Here is a 22,685-nt window from a genome sequence, read left to right as displayed (position 1 = left end):
GGATGTTGCGTTTGCTTATCGTTTTATTTAGCAACCTAAAAGCCTTAAAACAGAACAGACTTAAATTTGATGTATGCTGCAGAGGACAACACAAAAAACTGGAAATTCTCCATAACTGTGTAAAAGACCATGGTCATCTGATTTAATTTGTGGTAACCAACCCTGATGGGTCTAATGTGATGAACCAGACGTCAGCAGCATAGTGAAACAGAGTCTCATTTAAACCAATTTGTTTCTGCTACAGTAGTGTTTATCAGTGTTTGTGTGACCTTTGCAGAAATAGGATGATTTAATTCACAAACTCTAAATTCAACCACTAAGTGGTGCTGAAAATGTTTTCTCTATTCTGGTTCGTGCAACGCTTTGGTGAGCAAAGTCTTCGAAGAAAGAATAAGCTCTGGTTCATGCAGCCTGGCTTTATACAAGATATTAACATTTAAGTGCACAAATGCACCTCCAGAACGTCTTTACAGTGTATAGAAAATAATAAGCTATTTCAAAAATTAACATCATTTGAAGTTACGTAAAAAAGCCGAATGTGTACAGCACATAAACATGAGGTCTGCTGGTCACTCATTAACGGAGTCAAAACACAACTTAAAAACCAGATATTATACACAAAATAAAGCACGGATCATATGGCATATTCCAACGTCATGACTTCTGTTAAAGAACTTGATCTATTACTCGTCCAGCAGGTTCTCCAGTATCTAGAGGGAGGCTGTGAAACCTCAGCGCCGGTGAAGGTGAACCAGTTACTTGCCATGGTGGTAGAACCTCTGCCCACTCTGGCTGTGGGGGAGGAAGCCGTGGCGAGGGGCACCCTGGGGAGAGCTCTGGAAGGGGGCCTGGAGATGGAAACATGGTTTGAAGAGTTAAGTTCTCTGAAATTGGAACATGGTAAATGATTTCTAGGTAAAAGGGCAGGGAACCAAGACTTTGTAAACCTAATAAGCACAGCACAGCACTGCTGGAATGGACACGAAATCAATGCCGAGGGTTACGCTCAACTCAGCATTGTACATTGATAAGACACGCTAATTTCAGCAAGGTACAAAATTCTGGCGGTACGCAACACTGAAAGAAGTGCGGCGAGTTTCGCCATCGACACCCTCTCCCCACTTTTGAGCCAACAGAGTGGAAATAAATTGTCCAGAATTAGGGGGGGGGGGTGACAGAGAACAGTGAAAGGGATTATTGTAAAGAGCTGTGCCTGTTTTGGGAGTTCACCTTTGCAGTGGGAATCTGGACCGCCATTGATGGTGTGGGCAGCAGTCCTGGAGCAGAGGGATGCATGGCTGGTGGATGCATAGGCCTCAAAGCACCCTGTGAGGCAAGACGCAGGACAAAGAAATTTCTAATCAGATAAGGACGTACAACTTCAACTATAAGGCCGGCAAATGAAGAATATGCCAGATTTAATCGAGATGCTTCCATTATTTAGACAGTAACATGTATGGAAATATTTCGTAATGTAAATAACAATTTTACAATTCATAAAACTGGTTATTTTGTCTCTACAATCAAACTTATAAACTCTACATTAATCTTATACTTTATACTGTATATCAGTATACTCTACTTTGCCAGTTTAACTTCATGTTTACTGACCTTTAGCAGGACTTCATTAAAGTATGTAAATATGAAATGGGCTTACGGCATCAGTAAAGCCTGACTGTTGGTTGGCATGTTCCAGCTGCTTCTGGAGGGGTATTCCCGCTCCAGGGATGTATCCTGCAGGAGATACACAAGTCACTGTTTAATTTACAAAGCACTGCAGCATCTGCAGAGCCTGCATTAAGGGTGCTCTATGAGGAGGGAATTTAATACGTTGAAACGAAGGGACTGACCGGGCTGAGAGGTGAAGTGACTGTGGACGGGGTAGCCAGGCTGTTGGTGGGGGAGATACTGCATGGCCTGAAACGCAGATGCACCTGGGGGAGAACGAAGGCAACTGAGTCTCATTGCAATCACTTCATCCCACTTTGATGTGGTTCAAATGACTGATCTCTGAGTAAACATCAACAAGCACAAAGGGCAAAATAAACCGGATTAACATTAAATTAAATTAAATTCATATCCAAATTACGAAACTGGAAGAGAAATCATGTTTTTATTTTATCAGGATTGTACGTACTAAATCACTGAAATTCAGTTATTTTAGTGAGCAAGTAACTCTGCACATTGTAGATGTCTGTAATACAATACAGGTGATCTGTGATCTCTGACACTTAAACAGACACATGGCCATACCTCTGATCTGGGAGCTGCTTGCGAAACTGACAGGTACAGATGGTCCGGGGGCGTAGGTGGAGGGATGCTGGGCCTGGGCCACCCCGTAAGGCTCATGGACCCCCTGTCCCCCACTGAACTGCCCGTGCTCTGCAGAGCCAGAGCTGAATCCAGGCGTCTGATAGTGACGTGTCTAAAAGAGGAGGAGGAGGAAGAGGTCTAAACCGTGTGATAGGAATTAACGGTGTCTAAATTTCTGTCTGTATCTAAAAATGCACTTCTCCAAAATTAGCTGCATTAAAAGGTTTAAAACAATGAATATCTCTCAGCACTTTGTTAACAATACCACACAAGTGTGTAGACAAAAATGTCACTTTATATAGATTTCACTCACACACAAACAAAGCAGTCAGAGCCAGGCTGCATTGTAAAGCACAGACAACAGAGTTCCGATTGACCAGCAAAACAACTAAAACAGTGTATCCTCCATTTATCCCAAAGAAAAACTCAACACACAAAAGTAAAAGTGTCTGTGAAGAGATCGGTGAACACTTGTTTACTTACTGGAATCACAGCAGCTGGAAACAGCTGTTTGCTTCGTTCTCCAAGTAGCGCACCAGGTCTACTGTGGCTGACTGGACTGCCTTAGAGAGAAAAAGAGAAGGATCAGCTGACTGATATTAATGACAATTTCCCACATAACCCCAGATGAGGTCGGGCGATTCACAGAGCCTGAAGAGTATCGCACCTTGAATGCTGAGGAGGTGCTGCCCTGCGTGCATGGGCAGACTGGGTTGGTAGCTGGCTGATGTCAGTGTTGTGATATCACTAGAGAAGACAGGGGGCAAAGAAATTAAACTGAATACCGAGAATGCATAAGTAAAATCCTGCTTAATAACTGAATTTTAAATAAAAAACACTACCTCTGCTCCTTCCTGCGTCTCTTCTCTTCTTCATGGAGAACTTTCTTGAGCTGTAAGAAGAGCTGGTGTTTCTCTTCTTGGAGTCCCTGAAGCTTCTCACCCATCTTCATTACCTGAAGTTTAAATTGGGGTTGGGATTGCCGTATATTTTACCATCTATTATTTGTCTAAACCCAGAGTAAAATGGCAAGTCCATAGAACATGAAACTTTGACATAATTTGTGTTTTCATCACTTTTCCAACCTGTTCTTTGGTTTCCTCCAGGGACATCCTCTCCTCTATTTCTTTTGTCCTCTTCCTCTCTTCCTCCTCCTTCATCTTCTGCTCCATCATTTTGTCCACCTCTTCCTCCTCTGAAAATTGATATTCGTGTATTTCAGTGGTGGAAAAACTATTAAGTCCCTTACTTAAAAAAAACATTAATGACGTAATATATAAATAGTCAATTTCCTCCATCAACAGATCAGTCCTATAGTAAATGCAAAAAGGTAAATCAGGGGAAAAAAGCATTTTACTTAATAGCGAACGTATTTTTTGCAGTCCCGAGTACAGTTCAATACAAGTAGAAAACCTGTACACTTCTACCTCTTATGTTGTGACAGTGTCAACATGGCTAAACGGTTTCTTAAAGTATACACACACACACACACACACACACACACACACACACACACACACACACACACACACACACACACACACACAGCGAACCTTGTCTCTTGCGCTCCCTCTCCCTCATGATGTGTTTGTGGAGGGCTCTGGCCATCGCGTTGGACAGCTTGGGTCTGTCCAGCAGGGCGGGCATGGTGACAGGCAGTGGAGGGGCCAGCTAGCGTGGGTCGAAATTTCAGTTTAATACTTGTGAGAGGTTACAAGACATACACAAAGTACATTTAACGGTATTGTATATATCTCACTGGTGGTATAACAGTAGAAATAGCACAGGTGTAAAGTGTTACAGGCCTTGCTGCTATTCCGCTAACTGCTAAGTTAGCATTGTTAGCTTCAGTTGGTGTTAACTGACAGTATATTATGTCATTGTTCATCAGCGAGGATGGTAGAGTTTAAGATGAAGATGTACGGAGCTTTAACATGTAAACCAGCGGCAGCAACTTTATTTTTAAATATTCCCGAGAGCAAACATTAACTGGAGTTAGCTAGCTGCTTAGCACTAACGTTACGCATTTTATGACACCTATTCTGTTACATTAATGTGGTGGCGTGATAAAGTACGAAAAATCTTACTTTTATCGCTTTGTGAGTCGTTTAATAAGAACCTAACCGTCTTGCGGTTTTCAATTTGAGGCCACTTGACAGTATCTGGGGCAATTAAACAAAAATAAAATCAAAACTTCTCAGCAAAACATAAACAGATTGCTAGGTTCTTAGCCCGGGTGATAAGGTTGCGCTTCCGGTGCCAAAGGAGACGTCTGAGGTTTTCCCTCCGAATTGCACTCTGGGAATTGTAGTTTCTCTCGAATTTGGGCAGAGACGTCAGATCCCCCCGTTTAAAATAAATTGCAAATATAAACTTCAAAATTCCCCGTTTTACAAAGACGTTTTTAATAAGTATAGACATGCTATAAGAACCATTTCATAGACAAGACATTAAAGTGATGTTATGCTAAAAATGTGCCACCATTTTCATATCCTGACCTTGTCTTTTTTTTTTAAAAACCAAAAACTTGATTTTATTAATCGATCAGTTTACTGGGTAAATATCACATTCACCTATACAGGAGCTCTAACAGATGTCCTTTTGTTATTTTCAAAGTCTAAAAATCCTATGAGATTAATTAAGAAAACTGTAATGATCTGTCAAAAAAAAAAAAAGAAAAAAATGCAGATCTTATGTTTAGTCAAACCAGCTTCTTGCGCATGAATAAAACGTGAACATGAATACAACGAGTGGCCTTGTACAACTTGGAGAGGCTCACTATGAGCAGCCACAGTAGCTGATATAAGGAAACTCGTGCACTTACAGGAAGAAAGGCTAGGAATGTTGACCTAAGTCTCCATTTCATGGTGTTGTATGTTGCACACATAGTAACGCCTTCTACAACAAATGCTTTGGGCGATACAAAAATAAAATTGACTTCACACTAACTTCTGTAGTAAGTGGAGAATTTTTGGTCTACGTAATCAGTTCACAATCCTTATCAAAACTGTGCAATAAGGATTTGCCTCTCACAAGGGAAAACAAAAAAAAAAGATATTTGTGATGCTTTAACAAAAATAAGCTTAGATATTCAATAAAGACAAGAAACATGTAGCTTTTCATCACATTTTATCATGTATGGTCATGAGTGGAGAGAAAGAGCCAGTAATGCAGCTGTATACAGAGTTCAAATCTTATTTTTTTTAAAAAAGGAGACAAACTTAAAAAAAAAAAAAAGAGAAAATTGCACGCAGCTTTACAATACCTTTAGAAATTAAGCCATCTAAAATTAACAATAATAACAACAATAATCATAGTAGCAGTCAACAGAATAGTCTTACCACTGAAAGCAGAGGGTGATTGTTTAGTCTGAATTCTATCATACTCCTTGCTAGGGTCACATGCAGGGCAGCACACTAAACTGTCAATGCACAGACTTCAGTGACTGATGAGTTAAAAAACAAAAAACAAACAAAAAAAACAAAAAAAAACCTAGCCACTTTATTTTTTTCCAGGAGAAAAACTGCTGCAAAACAGTTATCCTTTACTCTGCCAGAGACAACATTATCTGCCTTTAGCTGGTGGATGCTATTAATTTACTACCCAAAACTCAAAACACACTTTATCCTTCTGCAAACCAACAAAAGTGGTAAATCAATAACTATCTTCCCTGTCAGTAAGAGCTGATTTGAACTCACATACTATTCCCCTTCTTCCCTTAACCCTGGAGTTACTATAATTATGGCCTACTGCTAATATTATGTGATTAATCTTTCTCAGTTTCTCAGTTAAATATGATCACATATGAGACTAGAAAAATAACTGGCCACGGGACCACTTAACCCAAGTTGTTACTGAAAAGAAAAGTGGAGGCAAATACAATTCAGACTGCGGAATAATAAAGACATAAATGGATGGGAGAAGGGTAATGTATGGGTGGTGAAAGTGCATTTGAAATATTTACTCTGGGAACTCTAGGCTGCTGAGCTGGATTTAATATTTAAATGAATGAATGGTGGAGGTCTCAGAAAGGTGGGTCGTGGTTGGAGGGGGATGGTAGTGGGATCAGATTTCCCTTTGGCTGTTCCCATACACACTCTCATCACTGTAGGCAATGTAGAGGAAAAAGTCCTCTTCATGATGCTCCTGAGAAAAAAAAGGGAAGGAAAAAAAGATGTTAGTATGATATTAAAAATGTAGAGGGAAGTGCACTTTAATGTTAGTGGGAAACAAGAGCGCAACACGCTGATAAAGACATTGTCTAAGAGCTGGTCAGTGTTGTAGAAAGTGAGTAAGCCTCTTGCCTGGTACAACAGTCCCATGGTAGCTGAAGTGGGTGGAATGACATTGTTTACAAAGAAGAAGAGCGCATCCTCAGCTCGCAAGTGGATTCTTTTCCGGATGAGGAAGTAAAACTGGCCCACTGATAAAAGAGAGTATACAAGATTGTGGGCATTTCAAATTTGACTATAAACATACCAGCGTATTTAAATATTGTTCAGAGACTTGGCACATAATACAGTCATCACCTGTCAGGTCGGAAGGAACAAGGTATTTCTTCTTGTCCAGATCTCCTATTCTGGCTTTTGGGGCTTTCTCCACGATTACCTGAAAAAAGAAAAAGAAAAATAAGAACTATTGCACAACATGTCCTTAGCAGATGAATCCAGTGCATTTTCCATTGAACAAAGGCTGTGTTTATCAAGTGAGAAGCACTTTAATAGTTTGTTTCACATTTCTCAGAAAAGGGATCTGAGAATCTGACTAACTATCACTCGAGCGAGCAGTGAAGTATATTTAAGTCAGGTGTAGCCTCTATTTCGAAAAACTCAGTATTTTGTAATTTGTCAGCTATAAAAAAAAACGTGTGTATGTGTGTGTATTTGTATGTATACAAGTCAGAACTGGGATTTAGTAAAGAGGACCAGAAGGAGCGGAAAAATGAAACTATTTTGAAGCATTTTTCTCTTTATTCTAAAAATAGGACTTGTAAAATGCTACCTGGTCACACACCAAGCAGTAAAACATCACTGTAGAGCTTAAACAATTAGTCAGTGGACATATAATTAATCAGCAACAATTTTTTACAATCAACTGACTTGTACTGATTTGGACATAAAACATTACATCTGAAAATGTCATCTTGGGCTCAGGCAAATTGTAGTATTTCTGGCATTATGTAGACAATAGTAGTTGATTAATATTTTGGTAGATCAATCGAAAATTAAAACAGATCGTTAGTTGAAGCCACACATCAAGTTGAATAAGATCTATGACTGATAACAGCAGTTAAATGAAAGGCAGCGAAACCAGACTGCGATTGTAGAGGCAAGTAAAGCTCCTCATACATTACAGAACGCAGAAAGCACATTTATCTGCTGTCAGGTTTTAGCCAGGTGGTCCTGTTAGGTCAATTTGAGCGGCAAAAGGCCAAAGGTTGTGGACTAAATCTATCAACAAGAGTTAGAACGACGTAAACAAGTGCCCTGTTTTTAGACACCAACTATTTTAAGGTGCACTGCTATTATCGTTTCAACATACAGCTTAGAACTACACCCAGCCGCCCGATCAGACCGCGATCAGTCTGTACACACTTCAGACTGTAGGTGTTTCACGGTCAATCACAGTCTTTACAACCAGGGAAGGTTTATGTTAGTTTGTCATCAAGGATCTTTTTTTTTGTGAATTAGTACTATTAGTCAAAAAACAAAAACACATACGGAAGGATTACACGAAGCTCTCACTAGCTGGCCTGTTCAGTGGGGCCGAAATTGTTGTTTAACCTCCAACGTCTACTAACGTGGCAGTTTACTACGGAGAAAAATAATGTGTCGCTACACCTGAACCGTATGACTATGTGTGGATTTTACATGCGAACATGAGGTGTTCCAAACAGTTAAATAAGACTAGCGTTACAAAAGCTTGAGCTCAGCTAGCCGTCACATTGCTAACAAAACAGATCGCGCAACCAAGATAGCGTTAGCTACTTACTGGTACCCTGTCCGGATACTTCTTCCTTATTTTCTCGCCTTCAGACCGCCTTTTCTCAAAAGGGTGCTCTTCTTTGTACTGAAACTTCATCGTTAAGAGAGATGACAGACGACAAGTCGGTCACTCCGGGGGTTGTATGATAGCGGTTTGCGCAAGGAACGGCTCAAATCGCTGACACACACACACACGACAAAAACAAACGATGCTAACTAGCCTTAGCCCAGCCACAGCTGTTTTCCTAGTGCGACTGTGGCGGAGGGACACAATAACAACATGACGTAGAGGAGAGTCTAGTTCGCAGGGTGTACTTCTCGCTATCCCGGACCACATTAACGTTCATTGTACAGCGATAACCGGTATTTGTTGATGGAAAATTCCTCTATGGAAATTAATCGTCTTTGAGTGGTTTAAAATCTAAGTTGAGTTTTTTTTTTTTTTTCCTGCGGAGCTATTTTATTTTGATCAACCGCTGCGCGTAAGGACGTAGGGCAGGGCAGTGAGGAGGCATCTGTCCTTGTCATATGACCGAGGCCCTGCAGTTAGCAGCAGGAGATAAGAAACCCGAAAACATGCAAAATTGAACTGCAAATTTGGCTTTGAAACGCAGCGCTGGCTATAATCTGAGTCCGGAGACATTGAGCAGGCCCTTAGCAAAATGGGGTTACTGTGTATTCACTCATTATCCGGAGCACAGTGCGTGATTATTACTAGATTGACTTGCAGTTTTCGCAATTTCCGGTTTCGTTAACGAGATCGTTCCTCGACCCCTTAACCCCTTTCAAAGACAAAATAAAACGACAAAAAACGAGAACAATAATAATATTCCGGTGTCCTGAGGGGTCATTGAGCCGGAATCTTTTCCAGCTTCATCAGCGCTGGTCTGTACTTGAAGCTGACATCCCCGAAGAGGTGCAAAAAAAGTCTCGTTTAAAGCACAGTTATGCACTAGCTTTTAAGCTGGTAGAGGCCCCAAATGTGGGCAAAAATGAGCTGATGGAAAACACACATGATAACTCGGGAGCTTCAGGGCCCCTAGTTGGTTGGATGGTAATCCAGCCTTGTGTTTTCGGCTTGTCACCCATTAAATCATAGCAATTTAGATTTAACTTCTGAACAACCGCCCTTTCTTAGAGGGAAAAAAAGCACACGTTCAATATATGATTCCAGAAAAACCTCCGATTACAATTTATCACAAACATTTTATCAAGAGTGGTCCATTTTCTCAGACTACTCACTTTTTTTTATATTGCTTCAGTGGTTATTGCTTAATGATGGTAAATACTGGTTTTAAAATAACTACTGTACTAGTTTTGGGAATTTACTAAGAACCATTACTTGCTGAGTTACTTAATTTCCTCTTTAAATCGCTTGTCTGTTCAGAGATTACAAAATAAAGAATATTTTATTTGACACACACACACTGCATGTTTACTAGATAAAATAACTCTGAGTGCTATTCAAATGCCCATTTCCTGAAACACTCAGAAAAAGTTGCTAACCTGTTCATTGCGCAAGTGGCCCACAGCTCTGACTCACTCTGCTTGCTCATGTGACACCTCTGCCTGAACTCCCCTATGTACTTCACATTCTTGTGATGGGTTGTTCTGTGTAAGGTGACAATCAGTCAGACTGCGTAAATCTAAAAATAGTCCTTCCAGTATTCACAGTCTTCTCTCTGAAGAAGTATACAGCTGTGAAAGTGAAGACTTATACCCTTTGGATCATTGTATAGTTGTCGATGCACAGGCTAATCTTCTCTTTTCCGTGTCAGGGATTTTAAGATCGTGGGTTATACTCTGCTTAAGCACAGGATGTAATGTGCTGAGTCACTTGTGGACAGGATTTTGTCCAGTTCCTAGGTCTAAAAACAACAAAAAAACAACAAAAAAACATATTTTAGAATATAAAAATAGTTGCTGATAGCAGTTTCAGGTTAGTATGCATGATGTACAGTAAAGTTTGAGTCCTACTATGAGGCATGAAGGGCAGATGTTATTTTTTGGTTATGGAGTATAAAAGACTCCAGTTTCCTTTGCTGCCTCCATTCCTGCTATCTTTTAGGAGCACTGAGACCTTGCCACTCTCCTTAGACCGAGCCAATTTTCCTCCCTGTCAAATTATTTTCCTGACAAAAGCTCTTCATCATCAGTGACAAATCTGAAGCAACGTGTACCTCATCCACCACAGACCACTGATGTGATCCTCAACGACACTCTCTCCTACAAGGCATACTCAGCAGCTTCAGCTCAATTCTGCCCCTTCAGATTTACTTCAAAACCATCATTAGGAGGTAGAGGTGTTGTGAACCAACAGCTAATATATATACAACAGTGTGCTTAGCCCACGACAGTAGTTTCCTAACCCTTCACTAGAATGACTACTAAAATTAGTTGAGGAAAAAAGAAAAATTTTACTTGTAGCCGTGTGCACTCACAGCTGTGACTGATCAGCCGATGGGCAGCCACTTAAGTTCTGAAACTTACCTGTATGCTGTTACTGAGAGGGCTGGAAATCACATGGTGAGCACACGTGAAAACACAGTAAAAAAAACATAATGAACACTTTGCAACTGCAAAATTAGCACAGATTAAAAAAAATAATAATAATAAAAATAAAAGCTAGAAATATATAGTTTGTCCGAAAAAAAATGCAATCACTAAAGCTGCACAGGTGTCTTTAAAATGTTACATTTCTCTACATTTACTACAAAAAGTATAAATATCAACATATACATACAAAAATTACAGGCTACTAGCATCTGCAGTGGTACTGCAAAATGCCATATTAGACAAAATACAAGTCTTACTGCTTTTAAACAAGTGCAACTGTTGTCAGATCCTTTGAGTTGTGGGGCAACCCATGTAGATTCCATCAGTAAGAGGAGGGAGGCAATATACCTTTATCACTTACTTTGGAGCTGAAGGGTATTCTCTTGTGGAAAAGCATTAACCAAAATAGAGTTAGTTTGTTTCTTGAGCAGTGTAGGAATATGGCGTCGACCAATGCAGTTCCCTGTTACACCACATGATGGCAGCAGATTATTAGCAAAAGTTTGTCTCACACAGAAACTGAATCCCTCTCCACATTTCTATCCCCAGTGAAGTTAGCCAGTTGACAAGCTGCAAAATGTTATGTCTCAAATATGACCAAAAAGAAAATAAATTAAAAAACACTGCAAAATGAGTTGCATTAAAAGAAAACAAGCTGGATAGTAACTGGCCGATACTGACAAGTGTTTTATTAGTAACACAGACCTGGAGACAGAGCCAATGAGAAGCCGCTGTGAGCCTTAACAAGACTGACATTGTTCAGAAGGCATTTAAAGACGGAGGGTCTAATAGTTGAACCCATACATTAAGGGGAGCGGGTAGAAACTGAAAGGGGAAGGCTTCAAATTTGAACCAAGTACAAAACCAACTGCAACAAAAACAGAAGGGGGAAAAAATTAAGTGCAATTCCTTTTAGATGAAATCAGGATGGCATCAAATGGTAAAGGGGAAGAGTGAAATGTCATGGTATGCAGAAGTCATATTATCATATATCTTGGTACCAGAGAAACAATCAGATATGGAAAGGCGGCACGGCAGTCCACATATCGTTACAAGCCATTCTTTTTTTCTCACAACTTTTCAGGCAAGTCTTTATCACTGAGTCCCATGTGGAGTTTTATGGAAAGAGTGATGTTATGGCTGGGAAGAAAAAAAAAAAAAAAAAAAAAAAAAATTAGCAGACCGCTTGGCTATTTGTCCAGAAAAATGCCTGTGGATGGTATGTTGAAAGCAAAAATCCATCAATTACACCATGTAAATCGATCCATTCTTGTTGGGAGAGGAAAAGAAAGTACCTTGGGACTCAATGAATGACCGTTTGGGGTACGAGTTTGATCTAAAAAAGGGGCGGTTTTCTATTTTCCCCATCTCAGCTGCTCTGAGAGGTTAAGACAGTAAACTGATGAGTTGTTTGCTGAAGTGCAACGTCTGATGATGATGGAGAGGAACAAGAATTAATAATGTAGAGTTGTCTTTGTTGCTTTGCTGATCCCTCTCTTTCCCCCCTCCCAATCTTCAAAAAGTTTAAAAAGGACTAACGAACTCAGCAAGCATACTCCGACTCATGTACACAAGCTCACCTCCATATGCGCACAGTCAGTATCAGGAGCGATAAGGCAGAGAGGCTCCATTTTGTTTTGGAAAAAACAAAAACAAAAAACAAATAAAGAATCAAGAAGAAGAAGAAGGGGAAAAAAAAAAACAGAAAAAAAAAAACAAAAACAAAAAAACAAGCTGGCTCTCCCTCCCTCCCAGTAGTTTCTGGGCTCTGGTGATCCCATACTGTTCATCCCGTGATAGGCGTTCACCCCAACCCTCATCTCCTCAGGACACATCTGAGAGGCTCAGAGAGGGCTGGTGGGTCGTCTGTGTGGGAACGGAGGGCAGGAAGGAAGCCGGCAGAGAGGAAGAGGCTGGTCAACAAGTCCCGCCCCTCTTGATTCAGCCAATCACCAGAGCCGGTGCTGGTGGAGGTTTCGACTGAGGACGGAGCGGACATCAGCAGTGAACCTAAGAGTAAAGGAGAGAACGGCACAATTCAGCTACATGAAACTGCACACTCTACCTTCTTAGCCATTACGGGAGTAGTTGAAAATTTTGGGAAATATGCCTATTTGCTTTCTTTCTGAGAGTGAGATGAGAAAACTGATATCACTCTCACCTCTGTGCTTTGATTACAGAAGTAGAGTCAGAGGTGTTTAGCTGAGCTTAGCATAAAGACTGGAAAAAGGCTAGAAGAGCTAGCCTGGCTCTTTTTAAAATTAAAAAGTATGCCAATTAACACCTCTAAAGCTAACTAATGAAAACATTGCATCTCCTTTGCCTAACCCATACATAAACCAAACTATACTGTATAAATAGCTAAACTGTGCCTTTTGGGGCAAATTACCTATTATAACTTTCTTGATAAACAACAGTTAATAAATCAGTCCAGCTGCACGAAGTTGCCGTGTCTCAGACTATAGTGCAGGCCCGATAGGGTTGCTGTGTTTTGGTTTTGGACAAGCCTGGCAACCTCACTGACACAAGGCTTTGTGATGCTGCATGCAGTTACTATAGCTGGCTGTTCACCACATAGCTCCCTATAAAACTACAAGTTGCTGTTTTTACATTTCTGTGTATGTATGTATGAAATAAATTAGATATAATGTGTTAGTATAAGAGCATTAGAGGTGCTGTTAGTGTGTGTTTTTTAAGTTTGGACAAAGCCGAAGTCAAGTCAGGCTATCTGGTTCCTCGTCTGTGAAGATTCTCAGTCATCCAGGTCATGGCATTCTGTAAGTGCTAAGACTTGCTTGAATAGTTACACCACATAGCTCCTTAGCTGGTTCCCCCTGCTTCCAGGCTTTATTCTTAGCTAGGCTAAACATGTCCGGGCTCCATCTCTCTATCAATCCTCTCATCTCATTTTTGGAAAGAGCGCAAGCAAGAGTACTTCCCAAAATACTGAAATATTCCTAAGAACGAATTTAGGCACAGTCTTTGATGCTGCAGGTTTTGATTGCCATAGAGGATCTGACACGGCAGGGTAAAGCAGACGGGGTGTTTTGAGTCATTACTCTGGCTGTACACCATACCATATGAATGGGAATATGAAATGAAAATGTTACAAGCAACAACTCTTGTCAACAGTGTTAATGAAATACTGTCTTGTTCAGAATAATGTCAATAAGGTGTTGCCTGCTGTCAAAGTAACTATAGCAGAAAATACATTTTGATAGGTCTTAACATGTACTAGCAACTAAAATAATGTGCTCTTAGTTGCAGCCATTACTTTGCACCTCCCTAAATTACCACAGACAACTGAATTCAGGTAGTATGCTTAAGACTTCAGGTAGTGGACAAAGAATGTTGGACAAAGTAAGCCATGAGTTAAAGTGTTTGCACTGTCCATTTGCTTCCATGACAACTTTATTATGCCTTTTACCTTAGTGCATCCAGCATAGGCAGCAAGTTAAGAAGTGCTGTGTCACTAGGGTCGCTGAACCAGGACTTGATGGGTATTGCATTGTCTGGAGGGTAGAAGACAGCCAGTCAGTCGTGTCAGGAGACATAGACATGGATGTGATTTTATGCTGCTCTGTTAAAGAGGCCACTGAGTTTTAGAGGAGCTGCAGGTTTATTACACTGTTAAAGCATTTAGAAGACAAGCCTTGTAGTGAGAAGAAATGGGTCAGTTATTTGTCGTGTTTCTGGTAATTCACAAGGTTTATGTGTATAGGACAAAGCGTCCCTTAATTATGTTTGTTAAAGATGAATGTATACAGAATATTCACAGCTGAATATGCACCTCAAACTGGCTCTTACCATTCTTATTAAGTTTTAAATACATCACTAAATCTTTATAGTGAGGCCTTTGAAAGAAGATATAACACATTAGTCATCTTACAAAAGTTGTGAAAAGGTGTATCCATAAATAAATAATCACACTCTAGTGAAAAAAACCTAAGGGGTTATGTTGTTGGAGTCTTAGCTGGTTTGGTATAACCAGTAGCTTATGGTGGCTAACTTAAACTTATGTTAGAAAACTTTAGATAGATATTGCTGTGTAACTGACATTAATGAAGCAGTTTCCTGATTTACGTCTCTTCTCTGTATGTAACACCATGTTTTAGCATTTATTACTATCCTGTAAATGTCACTTTGTGGGCACTGTTTAGAAGCGGCCACGTGGTCTTGCTGTTTTAACCTTTTGATACCACCCAAACAGCGACTCACTAAAATTTAAAAAATAAAATAAAAATAAAATAAATAAACAATGCATGACTGTTGTTGCTGCTTATTTGAAAGACGATATAAAGAAGCAACAACTGGTCTAACTCTATTTAAGTGCATTACTTTTTGTTACTGAAAATCTAGTCGGAATTTTGTCATAGCAGAAAAAGCACAGGTGGAACAAATGACATTAACGATGGCTTTGCTCTAGCAATTACTGCAATCGACAACCAATTAGCTGATTAGTTACACCTGTGCTTTTTAAAACTTCCACTCTGAAAAAAAAAAAAAAGTATTTTCAACTTCAGTTTCACTCTACATTTTTCCACCTAGTCATGTTGAACCCCCCTGCAGTGGCACTACACCCTAGTATTAACGGCCAGTATTTTCTTTGTATGTGAGCTTAAGATATCAAGGGACAGACAGAGTGACAGAAGGTGCAAGTGACTCCATGAGGCTTTAAGTCTTACCTGGATGGCTACGATAAGCACCAGGCGAGTTGTCCAGGATGACAATACTGGACAGGTCATCGTGTACTACAGACAGGTCTTTAATATAACTACCTAGATCAAATGTACAATGCTGGCAAAAGACACAAAAATGCGAGTCAATGAAAGAGATTTCAAAGGCCCAATGGGATGAAAGAGCCTAATCAGTACCAGCTATAATCAGACTATATAAATACAGTTTCGAGAAGTACCTGTCTGTAGTATCTTCGTTTCAGGATGTTCCTGTTGTTGTCCAGCTTGTCTGCCACCGCTGAGCCGTAGATCTCCATACTGGCTGTGAAAACCACCAGCTCATACCACTGGCTCACCTGTGTTCACACACACAGTATAGGGCACACAAAAGTATAAGTACACAAGTTACACAAAGTGCTTAGTAAGTCATGAAGGATCATTATCCAAAACAAATATAGCTTTATGACATCGGGTAGTGAGAGGGTGCAGCACAATGGAGAGTTCTGTGAAAGATGACAGACTGTATGAAAGGTGACCTGGGAAGGACTTGAGCAGTGATGTTTCATGTTCACAGTGTGCTTTACTATTCACTAACACGTTCATCTATGATTCAAACACAGTAAGTAACATTGATCACTGACTGACACTTACCACTTCTAAAAAAAAATCAACATGTGGCCTTTTATGTACGAAGAATCTGACTGGGTGCTTATCAATGACGACCTGCAGGTGAAAAAAAAAAAAAAAAATAGAGGAATCCGATTCATTTAGACTAAACCAGTGTTTAAACTTTGATGGATTTATGATAGAACATGTACATGTGTGTGTTAATGCCCGTACTTTGAGGATAAAGTCTGGCGGCGTGCCAGGTCTCACTGTGGGTCTGACGACTCCGTCATGGTGAGAGTGGATCAGCGTCTCGTCCAGGTCCAGAACCAGAATCTTCCTCTTTACTGCATCTGGAGTTTATCAGACAATATAGATGCTTTTTATTTTAGGTACTTTACGCAGTAGACTTATATACACACACAAGAAGCCAGCTTAGTGGGAGAACAAGTCTACACAGGGAATCACACAGTGCGTTTACATGCACTATAGTAACTTGGTTATTGAAAAGTCTATATATACACACAGCAGGTTGGTAATCAGAATTCTCTCGTACCCCTGACATAATTTTGAAACCATGGCTTGCTTATTTTAGGTGTATTAGTAAGACACTGCTCTTTAAGTTTTTCAGAGCGTTTAGACAGCAGAATGAAAGAAAACACTCTATAGTGAAAGAGTTTTTTTCTTTCAGCTCGTATGTGTCTGGATTTCACAAATAATCAATTGTTTAGGTGTGGAAACGACTTCTTAAGAAATACAGAGGCTACTTAATGTCAGTTTCACTTTAAAATCAATTATTTTAAATACAAGGGTGCATCCCTATGTGTAACAATCTTTCCTCATACTGGCTATTAAAAGATCCCCTCCTAATGTGCTTTCAATGCAAGTGACTACTGTGATACAGTTAACTTAATTCTGTTTACAATGTTGTCTACACCAGCAGAAATACCAGCTACTGTACAACTGAATGAATGTAAAGGAATCACTCAATCAGTGGAGACTGGACCTGAGTCTCCGGCTGAAGTCACTGGAGTGAGTTTCGAGAGGGGAGTAAAGTAGAACTGAAAAACAATCCCTCCTCTGAGTCAAGCGCGTGCTTTTGAATGAGCTCTCTATGGACATATGGGAAGCTCATTCAGAGTGCACACACCAGTCCATGCCAGTGTTAAGTGCTACCTTTAACATTTGCAGGTCCTCTCCACTTCCAGACTACAAACACGTCTTGTCGTTGTCAGTATCAGGGAATGAAATAACAGTTATTTTTGGTCAATGTGCCACAGTCTTAAGTGGATTCTGATATTTACTTGCTAGCGTAATTCTTCTTCAAGTTGTCTTTTTTTGTTCTTTTTGGACAATTGCTGTTCTTTCAGCAGGCTTGCCTACCATCTACAGCCATTTATGCAGTCTTTTGATTTTAGCATTCTGGTTACGAGTCTTGTAAAGTAAAGGTTTGGTGCGCAGTCTAATTTATAATGACTAATATTTATTACATTATATAATGCGTATACTACATTCTTGGTGTTTTACCCTTGCTCATTAAACATCAAGCATGAATGTTACTGATTAGCTGTGGTTTAGGAGGTATCTGCATTTGCTTTATTGACAGGAATTTGTCTCATTTCACACTGCACATTTATAGCTGTGCAACAGATTGACATTTCATTTAAAATGCAGATGTTTTCTGAATGAAATTCAGGTTTACTGTCTACGAAGTCACTCTGTTCTTCTTTCTACTTTTTTGGTTTTCAATTGTAATGATGCAAGAATGCTGTAGTGTTATGGAACCAAACTTCACCCAGTTATAGAAGTTATATCATGGTAGTCCTGTCAAGTGTGTCCGAACATTTATTTTGAGGGGAGGAAAGTTCTGAGAAAGGGCTCACACTGTACACAACTGTGTGCTGTTCAGATGCTGATAACTTTTCATTGACAACCAGTTTAACTGCTACTTAAATATCCACATTACAAACATGTTATGATAATTGCTCCACTCCATGCTATCAAATATCACAAAAAAAATTCTTTCATAGGTGCCCCGACAGTTTAGCAGAGCAGTTATATCATGTAAACAATCGTGTACTCACTCAGTCTGTTTCTGGAGATAGGTGACAGAGGCAAAGTGTCGTATCGCACCGTCTGATACTGGATTATCTGCAAATGAACAAGGCAAAAGAGACAGACAGACATCCTTAATAGATCACACTGTTGAAACACCAAACAGACTGAGCCATAATTAGTTAATTACATCATGGATAGTTTTTAAAATATGTAGTTTTTTAGTCTGATTATAAGTGACGAATGTGAACATTTGATATCAAACACACTGAAACCGCCAATCTTTTCATTTCTTGTTACAATCAAAGTGTCTGTCTTCATTTCCAAGGAATCGACATCTTGTGTGATTTTATACAGAAGGCCAGTATTAGTGTTTTGGGATTCCTTTGGGGCACTGAAGAAGAGTGGCTTCATGTCATTGTAACTGCTACAATCCATAATCCAATTTGAAAAAAAATCATCATGACTGAGAACACGCCCTTGTGGAAATAAAACTGTGTTATGGATGATTTGGACCAGACGTAAGGCTAATATTTCTCTGAAGGTCTTAAAAAACTTTAAGTACTGAAATCCTAAAATTTATATTTTGGCCTTTTAAGACAATACATTCGTGGGGTACCAGCTCTCTTCTCCACCCTGCGGCTCCCCCTCTCTAACTTTCTTGCTCTAAACTGGTCAGACTGACTACAGAGAGGATCCTTTCCAGTGCTGCTCTAGCCCACGGGCTCTGCACTTTTCTTCACAGGGCTATTTTTATTCCCACAGCTGTCGGTGGGTGTCAGCGGAGCATGGGGACACACACAGAAGAGAAGTCTTGCAGGGTGACTTTGACCAAGCCCAAGCAGCTTGGTACCTAAGCCTTAGACAGGGCCTCCCTCTGTGTCCCAACCCACTGCTGCCTGGCAGAGTAAGCTTGGGGGAAGCCTATTGGTGGCAGCAGCTGCTGGGAACCACGGGGGGACCTCGACATTGACTCAGATCTCTGCATCTCCAAGAGCGTCCCATCTGGACCCCAGGCCTGCAACTCCGATGGAGTCCTTTGCCTCCAGACTAGTTGCTCTTTTAACTTGACCGACAGCCAAAAAACTCAAAATCTTCAATTCATAATGATATATGCAATAGAGAAAAGTAGCTAGAACAACTAGCCCTTCAACTTATGTAGCTGTAACCAGGATAATGGCAATTACATTGACTAAATGACTCCAAATAAACTATCAACTAGGGCTGCAACTAACATTTTTTTTTTTTGTTACTGATTAATTTGTCGATTATTTTCTCGATTCTTGATTTGGATCCAGAGCCCAAGTGGACGTAGTCATAATGCTTATTTTGTCCAACCAATAGTTCAAAAGACAAAGATATTAACTTTACTATCATAGAAGACTAAGAAAACAGATTTTTACAGTTGAAAAGCTGACACCAGACAATCTGGGGTATTAATGATTAATTTGTTATCAAAATTGTTGGAATACTCGATTAATCATTTTCTCATTTCAGATCTACTATCAACTAATAAAGTTGGGAAGTTTTGTGTTCATTAGCCAATTGTTTCAGCTCTTACTCCACAGTCAGCCACACAGTTACTGTACCAAGCAGGAGATAATAAGCAGAACCATTACGCAACATCTGATTAAAAAAACAACCTTCTGGTCATCTGTTTACACATAGTAGCGTGCATGGGATTATTACCTGGTCCTAATATTCATAATCCAATAGAGCTTTTATTGATCCAAAGTTTTGGATCAGGCAACTTTATGCAGTGTGGGCAGTGAGGTCTACCAGATTCACACACACAACAAAAGGAGTGATTAAGGCTATTAAAGCTTTAGAAATAAATTGAAGTAGGCACAAGCTTAAAATTTATATTAATACCTTTGTTTTAAGAGGTATTGAAATGGCTCAGTCATAAAATTCTGACCTCAACTATTTGTCATGAAATCATCTGTCATGATTTACTCGATCGCTATCTATAGTATCACCTACATTACAATGCTTGGTACATAAGCGCTCCCTGGATCGTTGACATTGTTCCAGTGCATCACAGATTGTAAACAACCGAGCTAAACTGTGAGTGAGAATGAGAGAAAGAGAACAGTACGCTCCCTGTGCTGACATAATCCCTCTCACTTCAGCCATAACATGGACTGGACTACTCACTCTCAGGGCCTGTTGACAACCCGCAAGTGTTACTGCCACACAATAAACTGCACACAAACCTCGAACAGAAAGATGATTACAGCACACAGGGCACTTCTACAAGCTTTGTTGGCTTGATACGGAGCTAGAGTCAAAGTCCACTCATATTACACCACATGTATATGTCTATTAACGACTCAACAACACCTGTGTGTGTGTCTAAATTACAAATAGGCAGCTTCTGTCACCTTAAATGCCATGTTTATTGTGGGGGGGGGGTGTGAGAGCAATTGAAGGTGACCTGCTGGCTTGCGCTGGCTGCTCCTCAAATTTAGCGATTTGATGTGGGAGGTTTCCACTTCGCACTGTAGCTGGATGAGCCATTCATTCACACTGTCTCATCACATAAAAACATATCTGGATACATTATTTAAGAGCCAAAACAATTGCTCTATTCATTGATTAGTCAATCAACCAAATTAATCTGCAACAACTTTGATAATCAAATATGTGTGTCAATTATCAAGAAAAAAAAAAGGCTAAACATGCCACAGTTTTAAATTCACAAATGTGAGGATTTTCTGTTTTTCTGTTTTATTTCACTTCGGGTTTGGACTGTTAGTGAGACAAAATGAAGTATTTAAAGACCTATTTTGGGCTCTGGAAAGAATGTGACAGACATTTTTCCCTATTTTCTTACATTTTGTGGAGTAAATTGTTAATCAAATAAATGAAAGAGTAATCAAAAAGTTGCAGTTGTACATTTTGGTGCACCTTGATATCCTGTGTGGCACTTAACGTACCTCCTGTGGTGCCAATGTGTGTAAACTATTTAATAAGCTCTTAATATGAAGTTTCGATACTCTTACTCATCTTTGTACTGGAAGATATCGCTACAAACTTGACACTGATGTGGGAGGTTGAGGCTATTCAGTATACAATCTACGGATTATTTGGCAAAATCGTCACGATGGAGGCACATAATGAGACAGAAAACACAGGCAACCTTGCTCTCTGAGAACCGACTGAGCATCCCAAATGGATGGATGTGATCTGAAAAAATAATGTTGGGAGCCATGGCAACGTAAGCCATGACTTTGCTCAGGTGTCACAGAAACACAACTTCCAAATGTCTTTCAAACCCCTTCTCACCGTTCGCAGGTGCTTCCTGAGGATGTACATGATGAAGCCCCATATTCTGGACGTTACGCCGAGAAAAGTGCGGATGCCAAGTAAACACTGCCGGGTCTTCAGCATGTTGATAAGCACGCAAAGACCCCACAGCAGCTCAACTTCAATTCTCAGTTGATAGCACGCTTCTGCCCGAAGTTGTTGGGGTAATTACTGAAGAAACCTTCTTGCTAGTGAGTCAAAATCCGTCTTTAGCCACAGCCGCCAAACTAGCGATTCAAATGAACAAGAGGCCAAGCAAACGTGTGAGTATCTTGCTCTGCACACTTGTGGCACAATTAGCATTAAATAGAGTGCATTCGCATCGTTACTGTAAAAGATAAACGTGGACGTGGTCAAAAGAGAGGCGGCTGCACGACGACTGCTGATGTATGAACCTTAGCACGCAGCTAGTTGACAAGCTAGCTCAAGAGCTAGCTGTGTACCAACTAACGTTAGCTAGTAGCCGCCGAGCTACCGCTAGCTCGACAGGGTGACCACCTTGAACCTTGGATAAAAATACCCCAAAAAAGCTGTTGGGCCGCTCGTTGTCAAGCAACGGTTCAACGCGACTTCACTCTTTGCGGCGTCCGAGGAGAGACAGCTGTACAAAAGTTCCCCAAAGTCTAACCGGACCGGTTAAAATCAGTTTGTAGTCCAGTGGAAATCCGGAATGAAACTGCGAGCCGCCATCGCCGCCTTGCCGTCACTTCCGCGAGGAGCCCAGAGGTTGCGCGCAGCACGCCCACGTGGAAAGAAAATAAACAGACGTGGACGAGCTACGGTGGCAGTTCGCTCAAAGTCTGCAAAAGTAACCAACTATATTGTCATTTTTTAGTTAGTTCGTCAATTTGTAGCTACTCTGGCAGCCCTACTGAAACTCAGGACATTAATGTGTCTACGGAAAGTTGTGCTCTTATTTTCACAGTGGCTTAATTGTTGCCAATAAACCTCATTATCCCTCTGATTAAAAGTTGTAAAACAATACAACATCGAAAAATTGACTAGGCGTAGGTGAATACTTTTTATAGGCACTGTATATATTATGTCATATTTGGCAGGGGCAGCATAACAGCTGTTGGTAGACACAAGGGCTTGCTAACGGCCAGTTAATGTCAAAAAAAGTTTACAACACTTAATAAATTACTTCAGCTATTAGGAAACTAATAAACAATCTCCTCTGACACTG

The 22,685-nt window shown here is 40.2% G+C and overlaps 3 protein-coding genes across 7 annotated transcripts; all 3 read right to left on the bottom strand.

The window, feature by feature from the left end:
• Window positions 1-5: 5 nt before the first annotated feature.
• On the bottom strand, window positions 6-4,609 carry gps2 (G protein pathway suppressor 2). The gene is made up of 11 exons (XM_040141421.1): window positions 4,401-4,609; window positions 3,867-3,984; window positions 3,399-3,508; window positions 3,156-3,268; window positions 2,981-3,060; window positions 2,797-2,876; window positions 2,254-2,425; window positions 1,851-1,934; window positions 1,658-1,734; window positions 1,231-1,326; window positions 6-848 (listed from the first exon to the last, which is right to left on the bottom strand). The coding sequence occupies exons 2-11, from the start codon at window positions 3,958-3,960 to the stop codon at window positions 756-758; spliced, it is 999 nt and encodes a 332-aa protein (XP_039997355.1). The 5' UTR covers window positions 3,961-3,984; window positions 4,401-4,609; the 3' UTR covers window positions 6-755.
• An 816-nt stretch (window positions 4,610-5,425) lies between these two features.
• Window positions 5,426-9,206, bottom strand: gabarapa (GABA(A) receptor-associated protein a). Its single transcript, XM_040141617.1, has 4 exons — window positions 8,305-9,206; window positions 6,843-6,921; window positions 6,618-6,736; window positions 5,426-6,459 (listed from the first exon to the last, which is right to left on the bottom strand). Exons 1-4 carry the CDS (start codon window positions 8,392-8,394, stop codon window positions 6,379-6,381), a joined length of 369 nt encoding a protein of 122 aa, XP_039997551.1. The 5' UTR covers window positions 8,395-9,206; the 3' UTR covers window positions 5,426-6,378.
• LOC120797760 (CTD nuclear envelope phosphatase 1A) lies at window positions 6,705-22,220 on the bottom strand. 5 transcript variants are annotated; one of them, XR_005708568.1, is made up of 13 exons: window positions 22,020-22,220; window positions 21,479-21,726; window positions 18,220-18,286; window positions 16,370-16,488; window positions 16,181-16,252; window positions 15,769-15,885; window positions 15,539-15,650; window positions 14,281-14,365; window positions 11,111-12,863; window positions 10,018-10,165; window positions 9,804-9,908; window positions 6,843-6,921; window positions 6,705-6,736 (listed from the first exon to the last, which is right to left on the bottom strand). XR_005708568.1 is itself a non-coding variant. In XM_040141616.1 (8 exons), the coding sequence occupies exons 1-8, from the start codon at window positions 21,581-21,583 to the stop codon at window positions 12,803-12,805; spliced, it is 738 nt and encodes a 245-aa protein (XP_039997550.1). In that variant the 5' UTR covers window positions 21,584-22,220; the 3' UTR covers window positions 11,013-12,802. The 5 variants fall into 5 exon arrangements, 1 of the variants encoding a protein (XP_039997550.1); XR_005708565.1 differs by having other exon boundaries at window positions 21,479-22,220; XR_005708566.1 differs by having other exon boundaries at window positions 11,202-12,863; window positions 21,479-22,220.
• Between the last annotated feature and the right edge of the window lie 465 nt (window positions 22,221-22,685).

The sequence above is a fragment of the Xiphias gladius genome, chromosome 12, assembly GCF_016859285.1.
Source record: "Xiphias gladius isolate SHS-SW01 ecotype Sanya breed wild chromosome 12, ASM1685928v1, whole genome shotgun sequence".
NCBI lineage: Eukaryota > Metazoa > Chordata > Actinopteri > Istiophoriformes > Xiphiidae > Xiphias > Xiphias gladius.
Note: the sequence above shows the minus strand (reverse complement) of the source record. Positions and strands in the feature narration are given on the sequence as shown.